At 40.4% G+C, this 24883-nt stretch overlaps 2 protein-coding genes across 2 annotated transcripts in view; one reads left to right on the top strand and one right to left on the bottom strand.

The window, feature by feature from the left end:
* Window positions 1–24883, bottom strand: part of adam22 (ADAM metallopeptidase domain 22) — a 51894-nt gene that overhangs the window by 17156 nt on the left and 9855 nt on the right. The window contains exons 4-12 of the mRNA XM_031852496.1: window positions 21699–21765; window positions 17604–17686; window positions 13526–13589; window positions 3751–3811; window positions 3574–3650; window positions 2909–2983; window positions 2564–2635; window positions 597–763; window positions 430–514 (exon numbers count right to left, since the gene is read on the bottom strand). Coding sequence (XP_031708356.1) covers window positions 430–514; window positions 597–763; window positions 2564–2635; window positions 2909–2983; window positions 3574–3650; window positions 3751–3811; window positions 13526–13589; window positions 17604–17686; window positions 21699–21765 — 751 coding nt within the window. The remainder of the gene's footprint in view (window positions 1–429; window positions 515–596; window positions 764–2563; window positions 2636–2908; window positions 2984–3573; window positions 3651–3750; window positions 3812–13525; window positions 13590–17603; window positions 17687–21698; window positions 21766–24883) is intronic.
* cldn12 (claudin 12) lies at window positions 4395–8428 on the top strand. The gene is made up of 3 exons (XM_031852500.1): window positions 4395–4537; window positions 5911–6167; window positions 6257–8428. Exons 2-3 carry the CDS (start codon window positions 5949–5951, stop codon window positions 7085–7087), a joined length of 1050 nt encoding a protein of 349 aa, XP_031708360.1. The 5' UTR covers window positions 4395–4537; window positions 5911–5948; the 3' UTR covers window positions 7088–8428.

Here is a 24883-nt window from a genome sequence, read left to right as displayed (position 1 = left end):
AGAGAGAGAGAGAGAGAGAGAGAGAGAGAGAGAGAGAGAGAGAGAGAACGAGGAGAGAAACAGCAGGAACCAGAAAATAAACAGAATATCAGATAAGTCTGAAAAAATAAAGTGTTATAAAGGATCTTACAAAGGCATCCCACTCAAAGCTAACAAAAAACTTTGGATTAATTAATCAAATGGAATAACAGATACTAAATGCCTATAAACTGAAACTGAGGAATATAACAGAAATAAATGCACAGTATTGACAAGACAAAGAAATTCTCATTTAATAACATAAATAAGAGAACATGCTAATGTTGTTCTATGAGGAGAAAATAACTCATGATCGTACTCCACATTGCCTACACCCTCTATCTAATGGACAGTAAACTGACTGTAATTTTGGAGGTTTTGAAAATCTATAATTTGTAGTTTGAGGCTCACCTCATTGACTCCCCCTCCTTTAGTCAGAGCACAAACGCCTCCCATATAGGAAGCTCCACCCCAACTGCTATGGAAACGATTCCCTCTGTTAAGAAAATATAGTTATGCGTTTAATAAAAAAAGATTCCGAGCACACATAGAACATCATTTTAAGTATTCAAACTTACGAGAAGAGGTGAACAGAGTCGCATTTCTCCTTGATGAAGTCTTTTCGATACTTCATGAACTCCTTCAGCGTCACCATGGGGTCGTCGTCAATGTTGAACTTACTGTCGGCTGCCCATGTTTCCATCGCAACCAGCACAATCCGGGTATTAAGCTGTTCCTTGAAAATCTGGTGAATTAATAGTAGATTTAATATAGCTAAGTTATACTGACATGGCGTGATTGATATTAAAAGTGACGAGCACGCTTCATATTCATCAACATCTTCAGCTGTCTGCTGCAAAAGCAGCATTCAAACAGTCAGTGTGATCAGTGTCCCGCCACCAGACAGCAGCACATTACAGGCAGCCAGACGAAGTCAATAAGGGTAACAGTCTGAAGGACATACTGTAGAGGGAGCAAACTGGCAAATAATAATGTTTGCTTTCATAAAATGGAAATCTATTGGGGTACTGAGCCAGACAAACACTGGAGAAGAGGCCAAGAGCAAAGCTTTATTTGTTTAAGCCGAATGCCAGTAGTATCAAAACAAAGCTGTTCCCAATCCAGCCGTTAAAACCTCAACCTATAAATCCATTCAGCCAGAACTTGAGAGGCGGGTTGAATTTTTTTAAATTATTATTATTGTGCAGAGGATGTAATATTTTTCGTCTAGATGGAAATACCTTGAAAGCAGGAGTAAGTGTTGTTAACAACTTTCTGAGTTCCAAATATCACTGGGGATTTATTTTTCAGAAAATCGGATGTTTGGTTTTAAAAATCACAGAATGAGCATTAAAGATAAATAAAAGGAGCCATCATTTTTCCCCCAAACTAAATGTATTTGTTGATCATGAACTCAGGGTCGGGTCCATGTCATGAGATGACAACTGAGCAAATTAGATCCGTGAGATGTGGTTAAAAAAACCTAGAAAGTGGATTTCAAGTTAAAAGATTTGTATTGTTTTTTCTTATACCCTTATATGCACATGTCCATCAAATGGAAGGGAATGTACCATTTACTTTACAGTAAAGGCTAGTTGGTTTGGGAATGATCACTGTGTCAATCAGCATCCATGGTGACAGATGCTTCTGCATGTGACACTCTGTAGTGGGTGGACATTGGTTTAGGAAAGGGACCGTAACTGTGACAATTCCTTTTACTGATAAGGACACGTTTTACTGACTACAAACTATCTCAAGTTATCTCATGACACTTTTCCTTTAGAGCAGGTGCAGACTGTACTCTTTAATTTGAAGAAACCCAATATTCCCCCATGAGCAATCAGTGTGACTGCGGCAGGAAAAAAACTCTCCTTTAACAGGAAGAAACCTCAAGCAGAACCAGGCTCTGGGCGGCCATCTGCCTCGACCGGTTAATTCTGTATATGTATACCCAGAGTAACTTATAAGTAATTGCTGTAATATTTATCATGCTGCCACTGTGAATGTGGCCTCAGTGCTGCGGTGTTTTGTATATGTATACCCATTGTAACTTATTTGTGATTGCTATAATAGTCATCATATCTGATGACAATGTGAATGTGGCCTCAGTGCTGTGGCAGGATGGCATACACTGGGGAAAAAAAGGCAACTATACTCTCGCATGGAAATCAATGTGTACGTCCCAAACAGAGTCTGCTTCATATGATCTTCTTCAAGGACACGACAAAAAAGCATGACCTTTCCCCAGCCTATCAGCTTACAGGCATGACTCTGTGGCAGGTCAGATTTCAGTAGCACAGCAAACAAATGTGTCTACAAATAATGAAACACTGAAATATCTGCCTCCATACTGTTGGGATACCACTGCTGTCTCAGTCCTCTGAAAACTCATGACTGGCTGGTTAATGGCTGCACGCAGCATATTATGGGCCAGGAGAGGTTTTAAATGTAGAGAGTGAGGTTGGTTAAATGAGAAATCAGTTCAATGTATACCCGGAAGTGCTTGTGGCAAGCTTTCCAAGAAGTGGATCAATACAATTCTTACCATGTCAGCCATATTGACGACTGACTTCGCATAGTTATTCGTGTGTCCAACGGAAAGCCGATGCTTCTTGTACTGAAGAGAGAGACAGAGAGAGGGACAGACAGGAAACAATTCATTTTCGGTAATTTAAATGTGTAAAAGGAGCCAGTGTCTGCGCATTTGATCGCTCCAAATATCACCTTTTTTGTGTATAAAACATTTCCGTCCCTGGGGATTTTAGTCAGGACCATTTGGATCAAAACTGTCTGGTTTATGCACAATGAAGGTAGTATTTGGAGTTATAGAATTAACAATTTTACGGTATACAGTCTATCATAATTGTACAACCATACCAGATATACTTACCATTAAATGGTCATTGATCACCATCAACTCAATGTATTTGATCTCATCGTCTACATTGTGTGACTCATGTGGAGCCTGAAAAGAAACAACACAGTTTGCCAGTTTCAAAATAAAAACAAAGACAGACAGACACCCTTTTCTCAGTTTTCTTCAACCAAGACATTTTTACATCATTGACAATTTCAGAACAGCACACACAGCAAACCCAAATATCAACTCTTGTCTCATGCATCACCAAGAAAAGAAACGACAGATCAATAAGGAGGATCTTTGCAAAGCTAAACCAGGTTTGTCTTTATTCCAAATAAAGATGAGAGCAGCTGAGGGCTGAGGGACCGACAGCTGCAGACATCTGACTGTGTCTGAGAAGAGACGAAGAAGCAGCATACTCACAAGGTAAATATTTCATGAAAAAAAAAAGAAAAAGAGAGAAGGGTGGGGAGCTGTTGTGTGGGAGGAGAGTGAGGAAACAGCGCTCTCTCTTTATCCTTATGAATTTACATAAAACATACGGGCAGGGAAACAGCAGGAGAATCAGGTTTGGACAAACAGCATCCAGAGCATAATTATCTCTCTATCTTACACTCAAGTCAACATGAGTCCATCAGCTGCCATCTGCTAATGATGATGATTTTCTCACAAATAGGCCTGCAGAGGAGTCATACCTGTCTCTTTTTTCTCCTGTGAACAACTCTTGACCCGGGAAATGGAGGACTGGGAAAAGGCGGCTCTGGAAAATCACCTAGAAAACAGAAACATCAATAAATGAAAATGTATTACACTACTTTTTATAAATATTAATCACATTAAATTCCTTCTTATGACTTGAGTCATCATCTTACCACTGAGGAGATCATTAAATCCCTCATGCCCTGCAGATTTATAGATCATGTGAATGCCTCCCTAAAAGACACAAAAAGCAGAATCAGTGACACAGATCACAGCCAAAAGTGTGTTATGGGGGTCAAGCAGCTATATGTTCCAGTTCACCTGAAGTGAAATGATACTATATGTCCATGCTGCCTGTTTGATTCTGTCTAATCTGTACTGATCTGCACCCTATGTTGATTTGGTTGATTTTCATTTTTGTATATTGCACCCACGCACAAAAAGTTCAAGGGAGACAAATAATTGGACAAAAACACATACTATCATATGGTTGGTACAGAAACAAACATCAAAAAGGATTTAGACATAATATTGGTCGACCTCTGTTGCCTCACAAAATACTTTGCACCTACTGAACCAGAACGTCAGCAGCAGACCAACTTATATGTTTTGCATCGTACGGTTTAGGGATTTATATATTTATTTTATTTATTTGTACCTATTTCTGGACAATTCTACATTATTATTTATCCTCTTGTATTGTATTTGCTCACTCGATTATTGTAACTACTTTTATCTTTCAATTTGTATGTCAAATTTGATCGACCCTGTGATTTTAATGCTCTGCACGCATGCGTAAACCACCTGTGAGACAACACTGAGGGCAGCAGTATACCAGTTGTACTTCAGGAAAAGGGTCTGGTTTGGTTTGGATCAGGTTTGGACCGAGTGTGTGAAGAATACCGGGCTGAAATGACACTGCCTTCGATCTAAACACGACCTAACAGCTGGAAATATAAGGTATGTGTCAATGTTTAATGCAGTTGTCGTGTTTGAGCTTCACAATGAGGGATTCCGGGACACAACAGGTTGTTGTAATGCTAAGTTATTAGCTACCAGCTAGCTAGTTGGCTAATTTAACGTTAGCGTGAAATGCTAAGTCAGCAGCCTATTCGTAAACATTCCGTGGTTATCATTTCATATGTTGACGGTAGATTTTAGTGAACTAACCTGTTGATATATGCAGCCATTAATCCGTTCATAACGGTACGTGTCTCCAGTTAGCGATGAGCCAACGGGCTAAAAGAGCTAACGCTAAAGTTAGCTAACCTAACGTTATTATAAGTTAGCTAACCTAACGTTATTATAAGTGAGCTAACCTAACGTTATTATAAGTTAGCTAACCTAACGTTATAATAAGTTAGCTAACCTAACGTTATTATAAGTTAGCTAACCTAACGTTATTATAAGTTAGCTAACCTAACGTTATAATAAGTTAGCTAAGCTAGTTGATGAAAACCACCCAGACAGACGTCGTCTGGCAAGCCGTTGCGTGTCATAATAACTTCATAAATGCCTGTTTTTGTTCGGTTATCGTGTAATGTTGATCACAAAATTGGATTTCAGTATAATACCAGGTGTTAGTATAATTATGATGTCATGGTATTGGTCAGTGTATTATCACACAGTTATATTAGGATAATGCAGTCATCGTTGACCTCTGTAGTTAAATTACCATGATGACTGCATAGCAAATAACAGTACTTTACATGTGTAAACAAGATGAAAACACAAGGCAACTAAAAATAGAAATCAGTGAACCTTAAATACTCCATTACTGACTGGAAGCCAGAACAGTGGTGATATGATCCGTCTCTTGCTGCTGCGTTTTATATCATCTGAAGATATGAGATATTGCAAATATCTAGACGTGATTGTATTAACGACACATAGGAGTTTTCACACAGCCATGGTCAGTCACTGTTGTCACACAAAGAGACCTTAAACATCTAATTCAACTGCTCATTGTTTAGCTGCATAGTGTATGTAATGCACTGCAGTATAGACACTCTTGCAACTGCAACCTCAGCTTCCAAGTCATTCCCACTTTGTTTGCTAATGAAATGAGAGCATTGTTTCTCGGGGACGGCAGATATTGGGTCAACTACGCTGTGGTGCATAGAAATACAGGGGGGTTGCCCATTGCTAGGTCAGTCTGTGGCACAGTTAGCTTACTTCAGTAGTAATGGGGCCATTAGGAGAAGCTTGTACAACAATAACTTTTTCCTTTTAATCAGGAGTTCTGTGTAAAGAACTGCAGTCACATAATGGCCCCACTGCATTGGCCGGTCACTTCTTTCTGTCTGACTTCCTGTCATTATCTGTTCAAACAGGAACTCTCCTCGTGGCCTCGGTTCCTGTCAGCACCACCATGTCGTGCCGGGACATCCACGCCACCAACGCTTTTGCCTTCCTCGTTGCCTTTGTGTCTGTGGGAGGGATTGCTGTGGCAGCATTGATCCCACAGTGGCGCATAACGAGACTCGTCACTTTCAATCGAAATGCCAAGAATATCAGCGTGTATGATGGGCTGTGGGCTAAATGTGTAAAACAGGACGGCTATTCCGGATGTTACTACTATGATTCAGAGGTATTACTTTGATACATTTTCTCTCCTCTGCTCATGCTTTTTCTGTCCTAAATGATCCGAACAGAAACCATGTCTTCTCATGTTTCCAGTGGTACTCTAAAGTGGACCAGCTGGATCTGCGGCTTCTGCAGTTCTGTCTGCCTACAGGCCTGCTGTTCGGCTCTCTAGCCTTACTGCTGTGCATGGCAGGAATGTGTAAGACCTGCTGCTGCTCAGACAAGCCTGAACCGGACATTAAGACCATCAGATTCCTGGTCAACAATGCAGGCTGTCACCTGGTGGCAGGGACGTTCTTGTTCCTAGGCGGAGCTATCGCCATCGCACCCTCAGTGTGGTTCCTGTTCCGCACCAAGGAAATGAACATCAGATATGATAACATTTTCTCTGATGGCTTTGCTGTGTATGTATCTATAGGCTGCTCTGGAGGACTTATGCTGGCCGCCCTGCTGATGTTCATGTGGTACTGCATGTGTAAGAAGTTGCCTTCACCTTTCTGGTTGCCACTACCCTCCATGCCTACCTCTCTGTCCACTCAGCCTCTCACTGCCAACGGATATCCTCCTTCCCCAGTTTATGGTCCTCAGCCCTTCCCACCACAGCCCTTCCCTCCCACAGTTATCGACGCCCAGCCGTATGTGACCTCTCAGGGCTACGCGCAAAGTGTGATCGCCCCTGCACCAACACAGATGTACATGACTCAGATTTCTGCTCCAGATGGGTATGGTTCAGAGGTGGGAGGGACCCAGGCCTACAGCTACGCTCCCTCACAGAGTTATGCTCCTTCGCAGAGCTACGCTCCATCTCAGGGCTACGCTCCATCTCAGGGCTACGCATCCACCTACGCAGGCCACCGCTACTCCTCCCGCTCACGGATGTCTGCCATAGAGATCGACATCCCCGTGCTGACACAGGGACAGTAAGAGAAAAGCTGCTGCTAACGTCAGCACATTAAAAGCTTCTGTCCATGAGTGTCCATGAAGATCACCACTGATGAAACTAGTAGAGTATAATAGATGAAAGTTAATAATATGAGAGCTATTTACAGCCCCTAGAGTCAGTCAGTCAGTAAATTGCTGATTGTAGAAGATGAAACCCAGTTAAAAGAATCCTGGGATTATGAAGGATGAGCTTTTCTTAAAAATGAAGATATCACTGGTGTAAACACTGTATTCAGCTTAGTATTGTAGAAAGGAAAGAATGGATTGCCTGCCAATACCTGAAAGACATTTCAACCAACTAGCCTTTTTCACTGTTTTACCAGCAGAGAATGACCACAAACGATGGCGCCTAACTTGCTGATGTGGCCAATGGACCAATGTACTAGATACAAGCAAATTGTTACTAGCATTTAGTATGTAGCTGAATATAAATTACCACTCTTGCTTTTAGATTAAAGAAGCCCTGATGCTGGCTGCCAAAAAGCTACTGACAGCTTGTCAGTTATTCTGTTACCTTTGTTTATGTTGGACATGTATTTATACTCAAATGATTTGTCACTTTTGTCTGTGTAAAGCCTTCAGTATAGAAGTCTAATGTTATCACTACTGTACATTACTTAGAATTCTGTGGTTCTGAATGAACAACTAACTGACTCACCTGTTAATATCTTTTGTGTTTGTTCTGTAACATGAATTGTTTATGTCACTCCTGTGAGGAGCGGCTGTTGAAGTTTTTAATGCACTAATTGTGTGAATACTGTGCCAGTTTACATTGCCTTTGTTTTAGCCTTGAGTATTTTCTAACATATTACTTAATCATTTATTGCAACATACTTTTCCGAAGTGTTAACGTCTAAATAACTATGGCACTAAGAAATGTATCACTACATTTTAATTATGAACAGTAATCTTAAAACAACACTAACAGGAATGAGAGTGCTGTTCATCAACATGTCCGCTGATAATTAAAACTTTTGCCAACTTAGCTGGAAGTGTATTGCTGGTCGGTGGTGGGAGCCAGTTTTACTTTACAGTTTGAACCTTTTGCATAACGAGCACTGATCGACAATTCTTTGAAGTCTAATGCATTCATCTTATTCAACAATGTTGAGGTCAAATGTTTTTCTACACTGTAATCTTTTGTTTTTATTAAAACATAAATCCAAGTATATATGTGTGTGTGCCTGTTTATGTGCCGGGGTAACAACAATAAATAAATAGACACACAATAGATCTTCTTGTACTGGAATAACTCATGTGAGTAAGTTGTCCATCCTCACTCATCTGGCAAAGACTCAGACTCATGACTAAGAGGAGAAACAGCAACATTTCAGTCAGACGATTACAAACTGGAAAAGAGAGCCAGCTCATATCTGCTCAGGTGATGGTTCCAGCAAGTTGTCTCCACAGTAACAGTTCAATTGACCAATTGTTTTGACTAAATCAATGGCTGGTGAGGTTCTGGTTTCCCAGAAATGTATTTCCATAAAATGTTATACTTCCTTCTGTAATCTCTTCGTGATGACTTGATTCGCTGAGGGATATTAAAGTTATCCAGATGTCGGTCTGCAGTGATGCCGAGGCTACGTTTACAGCTTACACCTACAACCTCCACATCAGCTAAAGTCACACAATCATCATATTTTCTCACTAAGGAAGGCCAAGTTACCAAATGTAGAGCACAAACAGATATACAACATAGACCTCCGTGCAACTAATTACTTTTATCATCAATTCCTCCAGAAATGATACAGCTTCGCCTTTGTTTGGAGCAAGATTTTAGTTGAAATGTGCACTTTACTCTGAGACTAGAACCTCTTTGGCAGTTGCCCTCAACTTTGATCTGCTCCGTGCGTAAATATTTAGGTTATCACATCAGACTCCAGAACAAAACTATAGCCAATTATAAACGGTGAGCACTCTATTAAAATGAATCTTTTAGCACTGCAGTGTTTTGTCTTTATCTTTGATGTAGTCCTAGCGGACTGAGCATCTGAGTTAACAGCCACCAGTCTAAACTGCAGCAGCCATAATTGGAGCTAACTCCTGCTTTGATGTCACACGTTCATGTTGACTGAGAATTTAGTGGCTGATGATTAATAACACCATATGACATAGATGCCTTTGTATTATTTGTAGCATATACACAGTGCATCAATCTTAAATTAACTGTTGTAATAAAGCATTTTCTGGACCAGTCTTCTTTGTTCCCAAGATCCTCACTCCCATCTTACAAATCACAGCATATAGACTCTGCAGGGAGTGTGTAGTGATGGAGATTTAGGGTCTAAACACAGATGGCTTTCATATGTCGTGCTACAAAGAGATGGGGTGGAGCCTAGGTTGCCAGGGGAGATGGTACATCAGACACAGACTACTGGCTCATGAATATAAAGCAGGGAGGGGTAGCGTGATTTTCATTATTGCTCTCGGTCTGCATGTGTGAATGAACTGGTCCAGGTTTAGCAACATGAGGTTGGCTTGAGGCCACAGGGAGACCCCCTTTTTTAAAATCCCAATCTAACTCACTCTGAGCTTCATTCCCAGCTTGAGCTAGGATCAAAAAAATCCTCCTCTTGGCACCTAATGCGAACAACCCCCCAACCCCACACACACACACACACACACCCTGCAACCTGTCACCACCCCTACCAACACACCCCTTACTTCATCCTTCACTCCCTCATCCTCAGTTATCCTCCCAGATTTGGGAATATTTGATATATATATGATAAAAAATAATTTAAGAAACCAAGAAAACCAGGAGAATAGTTTCCATCAACACCACAGACGATTATTTAGTATTAATGTGCACGCTATCTGGTGGGATTATACTTCATTTGAACACACTACATGCAAAAATCCTGCTTAGAATTAGTATGTAGTATAGATTTGGGACAAGCTGCTAATTTTGTTGTTTGATAAATGACTTAAGCCATTAATCGATTCTCAAAATACTGCTTTGTCTTTGTTTTCTGAACTCACAGTCACTGCAATATCAACAAAATGCAGCACTATGCTTTTCTCAGTCCTCACTGAAAGTGAGTAGTCAGATCTGTTGGGATGTAGCCGCAGGGGCCCTGAGGTGCAGGTGGGGTTGGGAAGGTGTCCAAAAAAAACAAGAGGGCTAAACATATGGTGTTTTCTGCAAATGCAAGTCAGCATCGCACATACTCAAGTTGTCTGCATGTTCACGCTCACACAAACAGTTGCACACTAAAGATTGTAACATTTACATGTATCAGCCTCGTAGCCCCCGGGTATGTCACGTTCTTATGTCAACTTTAATTTTGGCGCTCTGCATTGCTCACAACTGTAGTCTACTTGTTCAGAACCCCATTTACACAAGACAATAATACTTTAAAACCAGTTCCGCTGCATAAGGTGACATGAGCAGCTGGTTCAGGACAGACTTAGCCAATGTCCTGTATTACTTTTTCTGCCTTGGCAGAAGAAGATCAGATGGATTCACCATATGGTCTTAGGGTCAATGCCAACGCTCTATCCATCTCAACACCCCCCGTCCTGCCAGGTTTCTTTTTCCTATCACTTTCAACGAGATCATAGCAGCCGGAATGAATGGTACATAAAAAAGCCTCTGCATTTAATGCTTCCAACTGATAAGTGGCTGTTTCAGGTTATAACAAGAACATGACTGAGCAAACAGCCTTTTTAAAAAGAGAACCTTCTAAAATCCACTCAGAAAGCACAGTATCTTCTGTGCGCCTGTGTGCCTCTGTGCCACTGTGCGTGTGTGTGTGTGTGTGTGTTGGTACACAGGGTACATGAGGAGCACTTAGGTTTGTGCAGCAAACATCTGTGTGACAAAAATAAGAGCGGACGGCTTGCAGACCAAGCAGACTGTCAAAAGAGACAAAGAGATATTTAGAGGGTGAAATAGAGAAAGAGATCAACCGAGAGGAGCCCAGAGATGCAGAGAGGGAGAGAGAGTCACAGTGGACCATCGCCCGCAGGGAGCAGACATCCAGAGCTCGGCGCTGACAAACTGACAGCCATTGCTGGGCTCGGGGGAAGCTCTGTCCCCGGCATTGTCATGCAGACAGGATTCCCTCACCTAAAATGCCAAAACCATCGCTAGCAACGGAGCTATGTGCCAAATATTTTTCCTAAACCACCTCAGTACTTGTACCACGGTACAGACAATTATGTTTTATATCATTTACAGTATTTGAGAAGCCTAGATTCTTTGAGACAAGTTGAGTTCTGATATTTTACAACTAAATGCTGAAACTGAACGTTATATGTCACACTTGGAGAGGAAGAGCAAATGTGTCCAATGTGTAGAGGTGGAACAAGTATTTCAATCCTTCACTGGAGCAAAAGTTGTAATACCACAATAATAAATGATGCATTAATATCTAAGTAGCATTTTAGCACTGTAGCTGACCAAGGTGTTGGGTGGTTTAACTTATAATAATCGCATTTGATGATAAGATCATATGTTTTGTTTGTAAAATCTGCAACTGCAAAGTAACTAAAGCTGTCAGATAAACGTGAAGGATGAAGGAGAAAGTAGCAACATTTAGACTTGTAGCATTAAAGTTCTTCTTCTAATTAGAGCAATCAATTTATAATGGTGTACATTAACATACCGGATGTCACCTGAATTTATGCCTTTCCTTTGGCTTTGTATATGTGCTCCACAATATGTCTTCCTTTATTTTCTATATTTGATATGTGGCAATGTTTTTGGCCTAATGTTTGGCATGATACACACAGAAAAGCTAAACTAGTGGAGAATCTCTTCCAATCTTTATGTGCATTTTACGTCACTGGGCCTGTGTGAATGACCAAAGAAAGGCTTCCAAGACACTGTATCTCTGAAGGCGAGTGCTGCAGCAATATTCTGAGTTAAGATCTCTCTCTCTCTCTCTCTCTCGCTCTCTCTCTCGCTCTCTCTCTCTCTCTCTCTCTCTCTCATCGCTTGAATAATTCAGTCTCTCCAGAAAACGCTGGAGAGGAATGACGAAGGCAGAGACGAAGAAGAGGCCAGATGAGGAGGGAGTCAAAGAAGAAGTGGAGGAGAGGAGAAAGCCGTGACATATGTGAAGTAAACCTGGTGGGCTGAACCATCGTTGTTTATCATTCTTTCTCTTGCTTTATCTTTTTTTATCAATCTTTCACATTCTGAATATTCTGTTGCTTTAACTTACATTTTCTTTCCATATTGTATAACTGTGATATAGCAACTGACATTACAAACCAATTAGTTCCTCTTGTTTTGAAGTTTTTCTGCAGGAGATACAATGACAATCAAATTACCTATAATTTACCAACAATTTGGTGTTTTTTGCTAAGCTCATCCTCCCTCTCTGTACCTGCATCATTCTCATCCCTTTTTTCTCAGTTAGCAATCCTATATTCAGCCTTCTATTTGCCCTTTACATCCGTCCATCCTCTTCATTTCCTCTCCTATCCATTCTTTCAACGCCGTTGGCACTAAAACTGTCATATGGGAATGAATCTTAAGTAGCTGTGTGCCAGCTACCAACTACCAACACCCAAAGGTGCACATACACACATACACAAACCCCTGACCTCTCTTATCTTGTCTCTTTTTGTCCCTTACTGATTAACACTAGAAACAGTGGACGTTTTAATTAGAGCAGAAAAGACACGCACACAGTATCAGCGGCTTGTTCTTTCACTCTCATGCTCAAGGCGTCTTTAGACAATCTCAGATCTGTCCTTTCGCTGCGACCATAAGGCCTGTAATTGTTATTTTCGAATTGGCTGTAGACTTTTCTGCTGTCTGTTGGCTTTGTTAGCCAGCAAATCTCTCTGTCCTGAGACCTGCGGGCCACACTCACGGCTCATTAGAAAAAGTAGCGACAACTGGTGTGTGATCTGCAACTGACTCTGATTTATTCCAAAGCTCCTCTCAGGACTATAAATGACCTGCGTGAATCCTGTAATATCAGGTGAACTATTCTCACCATTTATGTGCGGCACACACAGTCCTGTAGCAAAGTGATTTCCAGTCAGGTACAAAAAATTAAAGATTTCGGAGCAGCTCAGCTAGTTTGAAAAAGTAGAAATCATGATTTGAATAAATTTGTGTTTAGAAGGAAAACAAATACACAAAATAGTCGTAGTATGCATGCAAATTTAACTAAACCTACTGACAAACCAGCCTAACGAAGCCTAAACATTGCAGATTAAAGGATAACTATATGTAAGACTTTTTTCACCTTTATTATAAAAGCCTCAAGGACGTTACTCAATTTTGAATGAAATAATGATGCAACAACATCTGATCATGGAATAATCAACAGGGCTGGGAGGCAGCTGGACATGAGAAGATGAAACGATGAAAGAAGAGAAAACTGATAAAACCGTCAAGAGGAACCATCACCAGCTCCTATAGAGTACATATACGTTCCCGTGAAGAGTACTTACATTGCTGTTGCCCTGTCCTCCAGGTTCAATCATGTAGGTGTGATTGCCATCGAAAAACATCCCACTGAAAAACAAAGAGAGAGGAAAGCACATATCAACGCCAGTTGTTGTTTTATTCATCACTAAATAGAATAATGCATCTGAATTCAACTCCTCCTCAGCAACCAGTGTGATAGACAAGCCATTTCAGTGCTTGCCCAGGGGCTTTTATTGTATTATTATCATTTGTCAGAATAATAATAACTGTAATGCCCTTCTACAAGATGCAGTTTTGGACAGAATCCTCTGCTGTCCTGCTCTATTTGGCCCATGTACAGCTTAGGAGGGGCGGAGGGTAATACTAAACAAAAGGCCTTCCAATCATCTCAGAGATTCTCCCCACCCAGCAAAACTTAAAGGTCACCTACGGATTTTATCTCTGGAACAATAACTACGAGTTTAAACTGGTTGACCAATGACTAAGAAACCTGTGAAATCAGTGCAGTTTAGCACAAAATTGGTGCAAATCATGATGGTTCTCTCTAACATTTATTGGAAAATGTAATGATTTCATATGCAATTGAAATCTCTAAATGCATTCATCACATAAAGGTATGGGAGAAAGAGGCCACAACACACACACACATCATTTTGATCATGCAATCATTTTAAAAAGTCAGAGATCAATTTCGTAGTTAGCAGCCGGGACAAGGTCTTCTCGTCTCTGCCCACCTGCGTGTGCGCATGTCCACAGTAATGGACGTCATCCGTTAATTAACTTTATCTGAAGCTTTTAAGAGATTGGTCGGGTCAAACTGTAAAGTCATGAAGGTAAACACTGCAGGAACACGCAATCTGTCTCACTTTTTTCTCACCCTTTCTGGCTTTCAACACACAGAAATCACCTTCAGCACACTCTCTTTGTCCAGGTCCAACATTGCACTTAAAGCAGATTACACACACAGAAAAAGAACACAACACAGATAAAAATGTGTATTACTTTTTAAACCCTTTGGTCTGTTTGTGGTCTACTTAGTCTACTTAGTTTTATTTTCCCTGTATTGTTTTGTATGTCCTTTCAATATATTTTGAAATTGTGAAATTTAATACTATAAATATTATATTTTACGAAAAGAAAGTTTAGCAGTATGTAAAATGTAACACTTATTGAAGTTCACAAAATAAAGTTGTGGTGCTGATTTTAACTGCCTTTTTTATATATTTCTTGGACACCCAAACCAAACACTAGTCATTCTGCTGAGATAACAAGGGGAAATTCACTTAAAAGGACCTGCAAACCTATTTTCTCAATCAGCTTTTTGCAATTAGTGATGGGATCCAACATGAAAACACAATTTTTATGCCAAACAGTTTGGTTATTTCATGAGAAATTTGTATGTTTGTGTTTTAAGTCTGCGCCCCTCTTATTGGTTTGAAATAGGCGGGACTCCGTTGGAAAAAAGTGATGTCACACACTTCTGTCCACCAATCAGAATTTAGCAACATTTGAATCTAAAGCTGATGACAGTTGCCATTTTTAATCAAATTTGATCAAACCACACACTTAATGTACTATGAGTGACAAACTCTTCATGAATGACACAAATGTTTTATTCTCCTAACTTTACCTTTGATTGTAGCTCATTTAATGATACATATTAATGTTATAGACTAGAGAAATACTTAAAGCAGCTATACTCAATATTTGTTATAATATTGTATCAAATAACGTGAAAGGGATCGCTCATAGTATTGAACCTACAGAGAATTATCACCTGAATCTGCAGCTTCCCTCGCATTTAGTCCGTCCACAAATTTTCGCGTTTCAGTTCACTCTTAAGCTTTTAAGTAACACTTTATCATTTTGCACTAGTGGCAACATCCAAAGTGTCCCACATGAAGCCAGTTGTTGTTCTAAAAGCAGATTTTAACTGGCTCAACATTTGAACTTTTCTGGGATATGATGTAATGTTCAGGCTGATCATTTCCTAATCACTATGAGGTTTTGCATTTCAGTCACAAATGTAAAATATGGAGGATGCTCTAAACAGGAACCTGAGTCAATGGTTAACTGTCTGCTGAGAGCACTATCCATACTGTTAATACCCTATTGTATTGCAGAGTAAAATTTCTCTGTTTGCGCGCGTGTGTGTGTGTGTGTGTGTGTGTGTGTGTGTGTGTGTGTAAGAGAAAGAGAGAGGGAGAGAGAAAGAGGAGAGAGCAGGATGTATATTACAGTAAACACCTGACTCAGCATAAGGGAAATACTCTGCCTCTAATGTCTAACCCCTCGATACCACTGTACACTCCCTGAACTCCCTTGCTCTTACCGTCTCTCATCCACCTACACATGCACACACATAAACACACAACTTAGTTTGCATTGGTTTGCAAAAAGAAGTCTGATTGTACAGAAGTCAATGAGAAAATGACCCTACTTCTCACAGTGAACATTTTAAACATAAGTTTCTGATCTCACTTGCTAGTGTGACATCTTGTTTCATCCAACATGCTGCTCATTTGGTAGATTATAGTCCCATTTAGAGTAAAATAGATGATAAAGCTGGGCATGCTTTTGGGCGTGGCTATCTTATGATTGACAGGACAGGACTTCTCCGGTCTGGGGGTTGTCCATATCTTTGTCCAACAACTTTAACACTTTCAAAGTGCGTTTTCAGTTCATGAAAGTAAATTCTAACAACTGAAATTTGGTCCCTAAAGACGTCTTATTTAGCGTTCAGTTGTACTTTGCTCCACCCTCTTGTGTTACTTCTGGTTCCAAAAATCTAATATGGCGACGGCCAAAAACCAAAATGGCAAACTCAAGGCTTCAAAAGGAGAGTCCTCAAACCAATGGGTGACTTTACTTTGACTACGTCCACTTCCTATTTACAGTCTACTTTCACATTATATCCTAATCTGTCCTATATATGACAATGTACTGCATGTGCAACACATTCACCTTGTTTGGGTTTGATTAATTCATGCCCTACTTTTCATTATTTAGTGTGCGGCACGACATAATTTGCTGTGCTGACACATTTCCCAACATGATCCCACAATCACATGAAATATGCAAACGTTATTAAAAGCCCAAGCTTATTTTAGCTTATTCAGCAAGTATCAATCTCATTTCACCCACTTGCCTTAATTAGATGAATTTATTTCTCTGCACTGATTATTTTGTTTTGGACGTTACGTTAAAAGAGAATTTACTGGACTGAATCAAGCTCTGATGAGGCGTAATGGATCGAGAATGAAAGGGATAAAGTGATGAAATAGTGTTTACTGTAAACAATGTGACGATGTGAATGAATACAAGGCTTCCTGTTAATAAATGAGCAATAGATTAAACTGACAAGAAGCTTCTTCCAGGACTGTACTTTTCTCTTTACTTGTTTCCAGCAATAATGTTAGAAATTCTTTCTTTCCTTTTTTGTGCAATTACTTTTTAAGAAACCTAAATAATTAACGTAAAAACAAAAACAAACAGCGAGAGCAAAATATACCATACTATGTGTTAAATGTCTGAGGTTTGGCTGTGGGTTTTTTAATCTTACAGTATGTTCACAGTTTTGGGAAAATACTGTTTCCTTTCAGCAAATGTGTGGACGCAACTGTGAAAAAACGTATTTTATGTGCATGATTATTCATAGGTGCCAATTTATGCAAGTTTTGTATTAATCGCATACAATGACATTCAGTAACACAGGATATATTTTTGCCTCTCTTCTCTTCATATACACATTTATACACACACACACACACACACACACACACACACTATAACACAAAAACTCATATACATTGTACAAGCATTCCTCCCAGCAGGCCTGGTTTCTGACCCATCCCTCTGCTTTAGAGCACAAGCTCTAAAAATACCAGCGCTGAGAAGAGAAGATGCCTGAGCAGCACCTGTCAGCGTGAATGATAACCTGTGCAACGAAAAATGCAGAGAGACAGAGAAGGGCTGTCTCAAACTAATTACATTGACCTAATGAATAAACGGGAGCATTGGCCGATTACCTGGACACACAGAGGCAGCAATGTTGGCTGAGAAACACGCACACATATAAATTCACATAATATTTGTACTTACTACAATCCGTGACAGGTTGAGACAGCCACAAAGGAGTGAGGAATGTCTCTAACCTTCCCCTGATAGTAGCAGTGCTCTCCTCCCTGTGAGCAAAACACAAACACTCACAGATTAAGATCATACACATGGCTGCCTCCTAAAATGTCCCATGCACTCGGACAGAGACCGAAACATCTCACTTGCTGCTTTCATTACCACGTTCCATCAGAGTGATCAATCACACAGAATTCATTTGCTGACAAGTGCAAGTATGATTTGGTGTAGACGTGCGCGTGTACTGTATGTTTATTTGTGGGGTACATACACACTTTGAGATTAACCAATTCACATCCTACCATCTGTGTGTTAACCCCTTCTGTGCCTTCTTTGTCCTCCATCCCAACTTATACCCACAATAGGAAGCCACATCATCAGTCTCTAGTTTTTCCATCTTGTCATAACTCTGTCTTCGCTCTCTATCTCCGTCTGTCTTTTTGTGTGTGTGTGTTTCTTCCCTTATCTGCCAGCGTAAACACAGATTTATTTTCTATAGACGTGTATGATGTCTAAGTGTCTAAGTGCTCTGCAGGCCATCTCTTCCTGGTCCATTTCTCGCTGCCTAACAGCCATTAGGCAGGAAGCCGGTCTCCCTGAGGAGACGCAGCTTTTATCAGAGGATCAATTTCTGCCCTACAGTTTGATGCTATGCACAGCAACGCACTGCTTCGTCCACTTCTACCTCCAGCTCTCTCTGTGGATTTTAAAACCCATGCCCGGCTCATGTGTTTGTGCGAGGAGGCATGTATATGTTTGTTGCGGTTGGTAAATTACATGACCAAAAGTAAGTGAAAACCAGAACTACAGGCATAACGGTAATGACTTTCATCCAGATTCGAAACAGGAATTTGCTCCCATTCAGCCATGAGAGCAGTAGTGATGTGATGCTGCTACAAGGCCTGGTTTGCAGTCGGCGTTCCAACTCATCCCGAAGCTGTTGGATGGGTTTGAAATTAGGGCTTTGTGCAGGCTAGCCAAATTCTTCCATTCTAAACACGGGAAAAAACATTCTTCATGAACTTGGTTTTATCATGGAGATATTTTCATGCTGAAACAGGAAAGGGTGTACCCCTGTACAATTAAGTTAAGATTTCCCTTACAGGAACTTTTAGAAATACACTTTCTTGCCAAGAGTTAGAGGAGACAATGGATGCAACTCATGTTTGTGTGTAAAGCAGCTGGTTAGCTTAGCTTAGCTTAGCTTAGCATAGCGACTGGAAACAGTTTGCCTGCTCTGTCCAAAGGAAACAAGATGTGCCTACCAGACCCCAGAAAGTAATAATATTACATCTTATTTGGAGTCTTGTCATCACCAAGAGGTTTTTAGGCAACCAGTGGAAACTCCAGAAAATGTATCTATAGTCTTAATGCTAAGCTGAGCTAACCATCTCCGTGGCTTTATATTTACCATACAGACAACTCTCAGCAGGAGATTATATTTGTGTATTTAAGAGCTGATGTATAAAGGGGTCCTCATAGATGTATAGTGTCATATAAATGTGTGTGATGAACTCATCTGCATAAACTGTTATCATTATTGGAGTTAAATTGCATCAGTCAGATGATTCAGATTTTTGTTGTTTTTATTCATTAATGTTGTTTCTTTTGCTCTCTCTCAGTCCCAATTATGTCACTCTTAGCATTCTTCTTTCTATTTCTCCATCCAAGATGCATGACCAGAATCAAGAAAAAGTAACAGCTTTGAATTATTGACAAGAGAGGAAACTAAAATTGAATATTCTGACACAAAGATGAAACATATGTTTGGGTTGCAACAAGATAAATTGTACAAGTTAGGTAGATAAACCTAAATGGAGATCAAGAGAGAGAGAGAGAGAGGCTGGGTAAAGAAACGTAGAGCGAGTGTGCGATAAAGAGACAATGAAGGCTATTTATAAGTGATGCTGTGCTCTACTATCCCAGCGTCTCTCCTCCCCCTGTCGCCCTGAACCTTCTGCTCCACTTCTCATCAAAGCAAGAAACACCCAAAACCTGTGACGTGGGTACATCCTAAGAGTGAGTGTGAGTGTGAGTGTGTGTGTGTGTGTGTGTGTGTGTGTGTGTGTGTGTTGCTAAATTGGTCTGATCTGTGATCTCCTTAGACTCGTATAAGAGTATCTAATCATCTAATCTGGACAACACAATGCACAATGAAAAGGTGGCGGTCAGAAAGTTGGTCAACAAATAGGACACTTTGCCCTCTGAAAGTTTGGTAATTAGATAAAGCAGAGGAATAAAGAAATTACACAAATATGTATCATATTTTACTATTCATGAGACAGAAAGTGTGTACATACATAAGTGGAAATGGAGTTTATTTGTGCATGTCATACTATTTATAGAGGTACTGACGTACTCCATCAATACTTTGTTATCCTCTCTGGGTGGATCATTGTGAGCACGGCTGAAGATTAATGAGCAGGACTGCTGATTGCAGTTTCCATATTAAGCTCAATAGACCCACTCTATGAACAAACACTCAAAGTACTCAATAACAAAAGCAAGTATTATTACCATCATCATATCGTTCAGAGATGTAATCTATCCAGTGTGTGGAGTTTTAAATGGTATATATGGTGTTTATAGGTTGATTATAACTTCTTTATACTGTTTGATACTTACATGGTTATATTGTTCAATTAACATGTTTAGGACAAAGGGTTGTGATAAATGTCATTATATTTATGTTATATAAATTGCAACTTTACTATGTACGTATAATGCTATGCTACACTGATGATGATGATTAATTTGCATTGTACCCTGCACACAAAAAACAAATTACAAAATAAAAGTCCTGCCCTGCATTCATTGCAGTAAACCAACTGTGGACAGAAAGCAAGAACTGCAACCACATTTAGCAGTACAGCATGTGATACCTGTATTACCTAAGAACAACATGAACAGAGAGGATTCTGAGGTGGCCCTTTACGAACAGCTGCTGTGTTACAATGGCTTTTGACATCTACTGTGTGTAACAAACAGCAGCTTGTCTCATATTAACCTCCCTGAACAGCAGCCATTAATAAAGTGGCAAAGTGCCTCTTGTTCTTTCCACTACCTAAAACAGAAAGCATTACAACATCATTTTCAGACAGATCCAGAATGACAGAGTTCATTCTGGATCTTCATCTACAAGGTGAATTAATTCCATAATTACAAGTGACTAGATCACACTATATGTGGTGTAATGATTTGGATCCCTCTCTGTAAAGTATCTAATATCACACTAATCTGCTTCTTAGCTTATAAAATCCTGACCATTATAATCCCCTCACTTAAGTGATATAACATGACGCCTCAGTGGTTGTCCTGTAACTGAAGTCCAGATTTCAGAGGATTATCTCAGCAATCTTAATTTCATGTCAGTGGAAGGTTTAGGCCACTTTGACTCCCTGAACAAAGACTGGATGGGCTGTGATTGTTCTGTGTGATTCAGCCACTGTGCTGTGTCGACTATCGTCAAACGTACGCCATCGCGGCATTGTCTGTCTCTAACGTCTCTAAACTGAACCCTGCTACTTTATACACCTGGTACTAACATGTGATGTGTGTATGGATATGTTATCTTGATAGATCTAACACTTCTCAACATACATGGCACATCCCACGTCAATGGAAACAATGCTGCTGTAAGGGGCTCTACTTGGTTTTTTTTTGCAAAAAGCTACAGGGGTTGTCTGTAGCTTTCTGTCTCCTAAGTGGGCATGTTTGATTTTTTGTCCATGTTTTGTCCAGTCACCCATTTACACATCCAGCAGAAAAGGAGCAACATTAGCAATCACTGGGAGTTGTGTTTCTGTCCACTTAAACAAATGTCATTCTAATACTCTCTCTCCTTTTAGCTTGGCAATACGGCTTTTAGTTGCTAAATGCTCCACTGGGTTTGTTCACCAGCTAGTTGCTAACTTTGTCTGTCTGCTTTGCTGTTTTGTGGGTAAGGTTTTCAATGTCAAGATCACGGCACCATTAAAACACCGTAGCTTTCCTTCTGACTGCAAATAGTTCAATAATGAAAGAGTGATTGAGCAAGAGGAGAGATGATTTGCAGAATCTTACACTGGTGACGACAGTCTTCCCTTTCTCTGACAAATGCCTCTCCACGTACCCTGATGACAGCAGATCACTGGGAACAGAGAGGAAATAAAAAAAGAGAATTAAAGTTAGAAAATTTGTGATTTTCATTCAAGTGTCACTCAGATATGCAGACGTGCTTGTATTTTATAGAATGATTGTATTCAGTCTTGGCAGCACAAAGCTTCAGAGCACCAGCCCGGCTAATTATGACCAGCGTACAGGGACAAGGCTATTTCCAGCACATAAACTCACACAAACACAATTATACATATCCAGCCTTCTAGCAAATGGCTGTTTTGTGTGTGTGTGTGTGTGTGTGTGCGTCTGTGTGTCTATCCGAGGAATGAAGGACAAATGAAGATCAGTAAGTAGTAAAACAAGTGACACAGGCAGAATAGAAAAGAGGCAGGAAATAAATTGAGAGAGCAAGGAAGAGAAAGAGTGGCATAAATAAGAGGAAATCAGTCTGTGTGTGCTTTCTCAGCAGAGCTGGACCCAAGAATCCCAACGGAGATACACACTGCAGGCCCAATCTGAGACAGAGATGTATGAGCTATGGTGCACACAAAGCGCATGCACCCACACACACACACAGGAATGCGGCATATGAATGGGGATTTGCCCCTTCTTCAGACTATTTTAAGTTCTCAATTATGTGGCCTGAACATGGACACACATACTCGCATACATAAACAAAAAGCAGTGTAGGAGTGGGTTTTGATTACTTTATATTTACATTCAGTGAGCGGTGCCAGAGCCAACGGTAATCTGAGGCTCGTAGACACACAAACAAACACTCACTCACACACACATAATGCATATGCTAAGAACCATTAGAGCCAACATTGTACCAAAGAAAGCCGTATAGAAATCAAACAGTAGGCTACAATCAGCATAACAAAACAACCGGAGAGCCATCAATCCACTCCAATTTCCTGTCAACATCGACAAGTAGATGGGATGAATGTTCACCTTGTTAACCAACCAAACACTCCAGCCTCATTCTCAGTGTCAATTTATCAGTGTCAAATAAACAGTCTGGAAAGTTCGACGTCACTGCATTAATTAAGATGTATGAAATAAATAAAATTGGAGAAACAGATAAAAACCTACAGTTTAAGCTAGGAGATGACATCTTTAGTTTTATTTGTGTTGATAGGATCCACTGAAGAAAAGAAAAAAGAAATCAAGAGACTCATTTAACACTGCTTAATCAATTAGTTGATCAACAGAAAAATGATCAGCAAGTATTTTAATAGTGGTTTAATTGTTTAAGCATGTATGAAAAACATTTCATGATTCCATGCTCTTATTGATGAGAGTGTGCTGCTTGCTGTACATTATTGTAAACATTTTTTTTGGTGTTCTGAATTGTTGCTGGTCAAAACATAAAACGATTTTGTCACCTTCGGACAGAGCCAGGCCATATGCTAACCTAAGCTAAGCTAACCAGCTTATCTATTGTATCTTTGACAAAAGGACAGACTGTTGAAAGCAAAGACAAATCGCTGTAATGGATCATAATAAGACCGATGGTATGAAATTGTTTCGCGTTTGAAAGCAGACACATGTTTTTCAAATGATATCTGAGCATTTTTTTTCAGGAAGGTTTTCCAAAGATGACATACCAGATATTATTAAAGTGAAACCCCTGACATCAACTTGCACACACACACACACTCTCACACACACACAAACAAAGGCTGCTTTCTAAGATGACTAATGGGGAAAAAAATGCAGGGAAAGAGGAGAGAGAGTGAGGTAAAATGGAAAGAGGGAGAGAATCGCTGTCGAGGAGGGAATAATGAGACAGGCGAAAGGAAAGAGCCGGTGAAAATTAAAAGAGGATGTGAATACAGAGATCAGGGCCCTAACAGAAATCCCATCATGCAATACCATGACGCTCCCTCCTGAAAAGAACCCTGTATGTGTAAAACAGGCAACCCCCATTGTACACACTCCACACCATCCAACCTCAGATCACACTTCACCGCTGACTTTCAACAACATCCTGCAAATTAAACACGCCACGACTCCCGAAAACGCAAGTTACAGTTTATCAACATTTTTGCTTCAAAAACAAATCGCTGTCAAAATATTCACACGCTCCTGTGATGAAGACGTTCTGTGAGTGCATGAGAGTCCCTGGGTCACAGGCACGCGCTGTTAGCCTTTGTTCTGCTGGGATGTGTGTTTAAGATTCAGAGCTTGTGATCTTTATCCGGCCCCACGCTGCGCCCAGACAGGGGAAGCAAGCGAGGAGCATACTGAGGCAGCAAGGCAGCCACACGGGCCTCTAATGGAGGACGCTGATAACAGATTTCAGCTTTAATTGTTATGGGATTTAAATAATTTATTTGACAGACAATGGCGTGAAACCCAGCCTCGACCCCCTCCCCCACGCTGACACACACATAAAAAAGAGAGACTACCCCTCGTCTTTCTGTTAACATGCGTACACGCTATGTATGAATGCATAACTGAGAGAGACCTCTTGGACTCTAGCTTCACAACAAAATGACAGAAATTCAAACAGCTCACTCTCATGCGCAGTTTGTATGTGCTCGATCTGTCTGTGGACATAAATGCTGCAAACCTTCAACATAAATGATGATCAGAGGGAGGCGGTTTGTAAAACGAAGCTGAGGACTTCATTAATAAGAATAAACAGAAAAAAAGCAATGAGGGAAAAAACATAAATATAAGCAGTTCATAAATGTAATAAATTATCACATCATTACAAGAGCTTGAAGTAACAGATTTCTGGCCTATGGCATCTGGCACCTAAAGGTGTCAGACCAGATGTGTGGCTGAAACGGAGCCGAAGGGAACAGCGCACACATCTCCTGTTCATTTTGTATGTTACTCTCATTATCTCAGCTCATTGCTTCTCTAAATTGTCTGCTCATCCTCCACTGTACTGGAGGAGAGTTTTCATGGCTCCGTCGCCGCGGCAACATCTGTTTGAGAGCTGGCGTCCAGCTGTCAATCAGGCCTGGAGGAGATTTCAGAGATGGATCTGCAGACGCTCCACTTTCAGCTTACAACATTTCATAGCCAACCTAGCACGGCCATTTACATAGTAATCACATCCCTCTTATGCTTTTTTTACACTTCAGTCACACACACACACACACACACACACACACACACACACACACACACAC

Source organism: Anarrhichthys ocellatus, unplaced genomic scaffold (genome assembly GCF_004355925.1).
Source record: "Anarrhichthys ocellatus isolate YVR2014 unplaced genomic scaffold, GSC_Weel_1.0 scaffold13, whole genome shotgun sequence".
NCBI classification, from domain to species: domain Eukaryota; kingdom Metazoa; phylum Chordata; class Actinopteri; order Perciformes; family Anarhichadidae; genus Anarrhichthys; species Anarrhichthys ocellatus.
The sequence above is the reverse complement of the archived record's forward strand: the minus strand, read 5'-3'. Positions and strand labels throughout refer to the sequence as shown.

Bases quoted from the DNA above. Each gene is read 5' to 3' on its own strand.
- cldn12 (XM_031852500.1), top strand. From the start codon at position 5,949: ATGTCGTGCCGGGACATCCACGCCACCAACGCTTTTGCCTTCCTCGTT. The intron at 6,168-6,256 runs GTATTACTTTGA...TCATGTTTCCAG, and splicing joins GTTACTACTATGATTCAGAG to TGGTACTCTAAAGTGGACCA.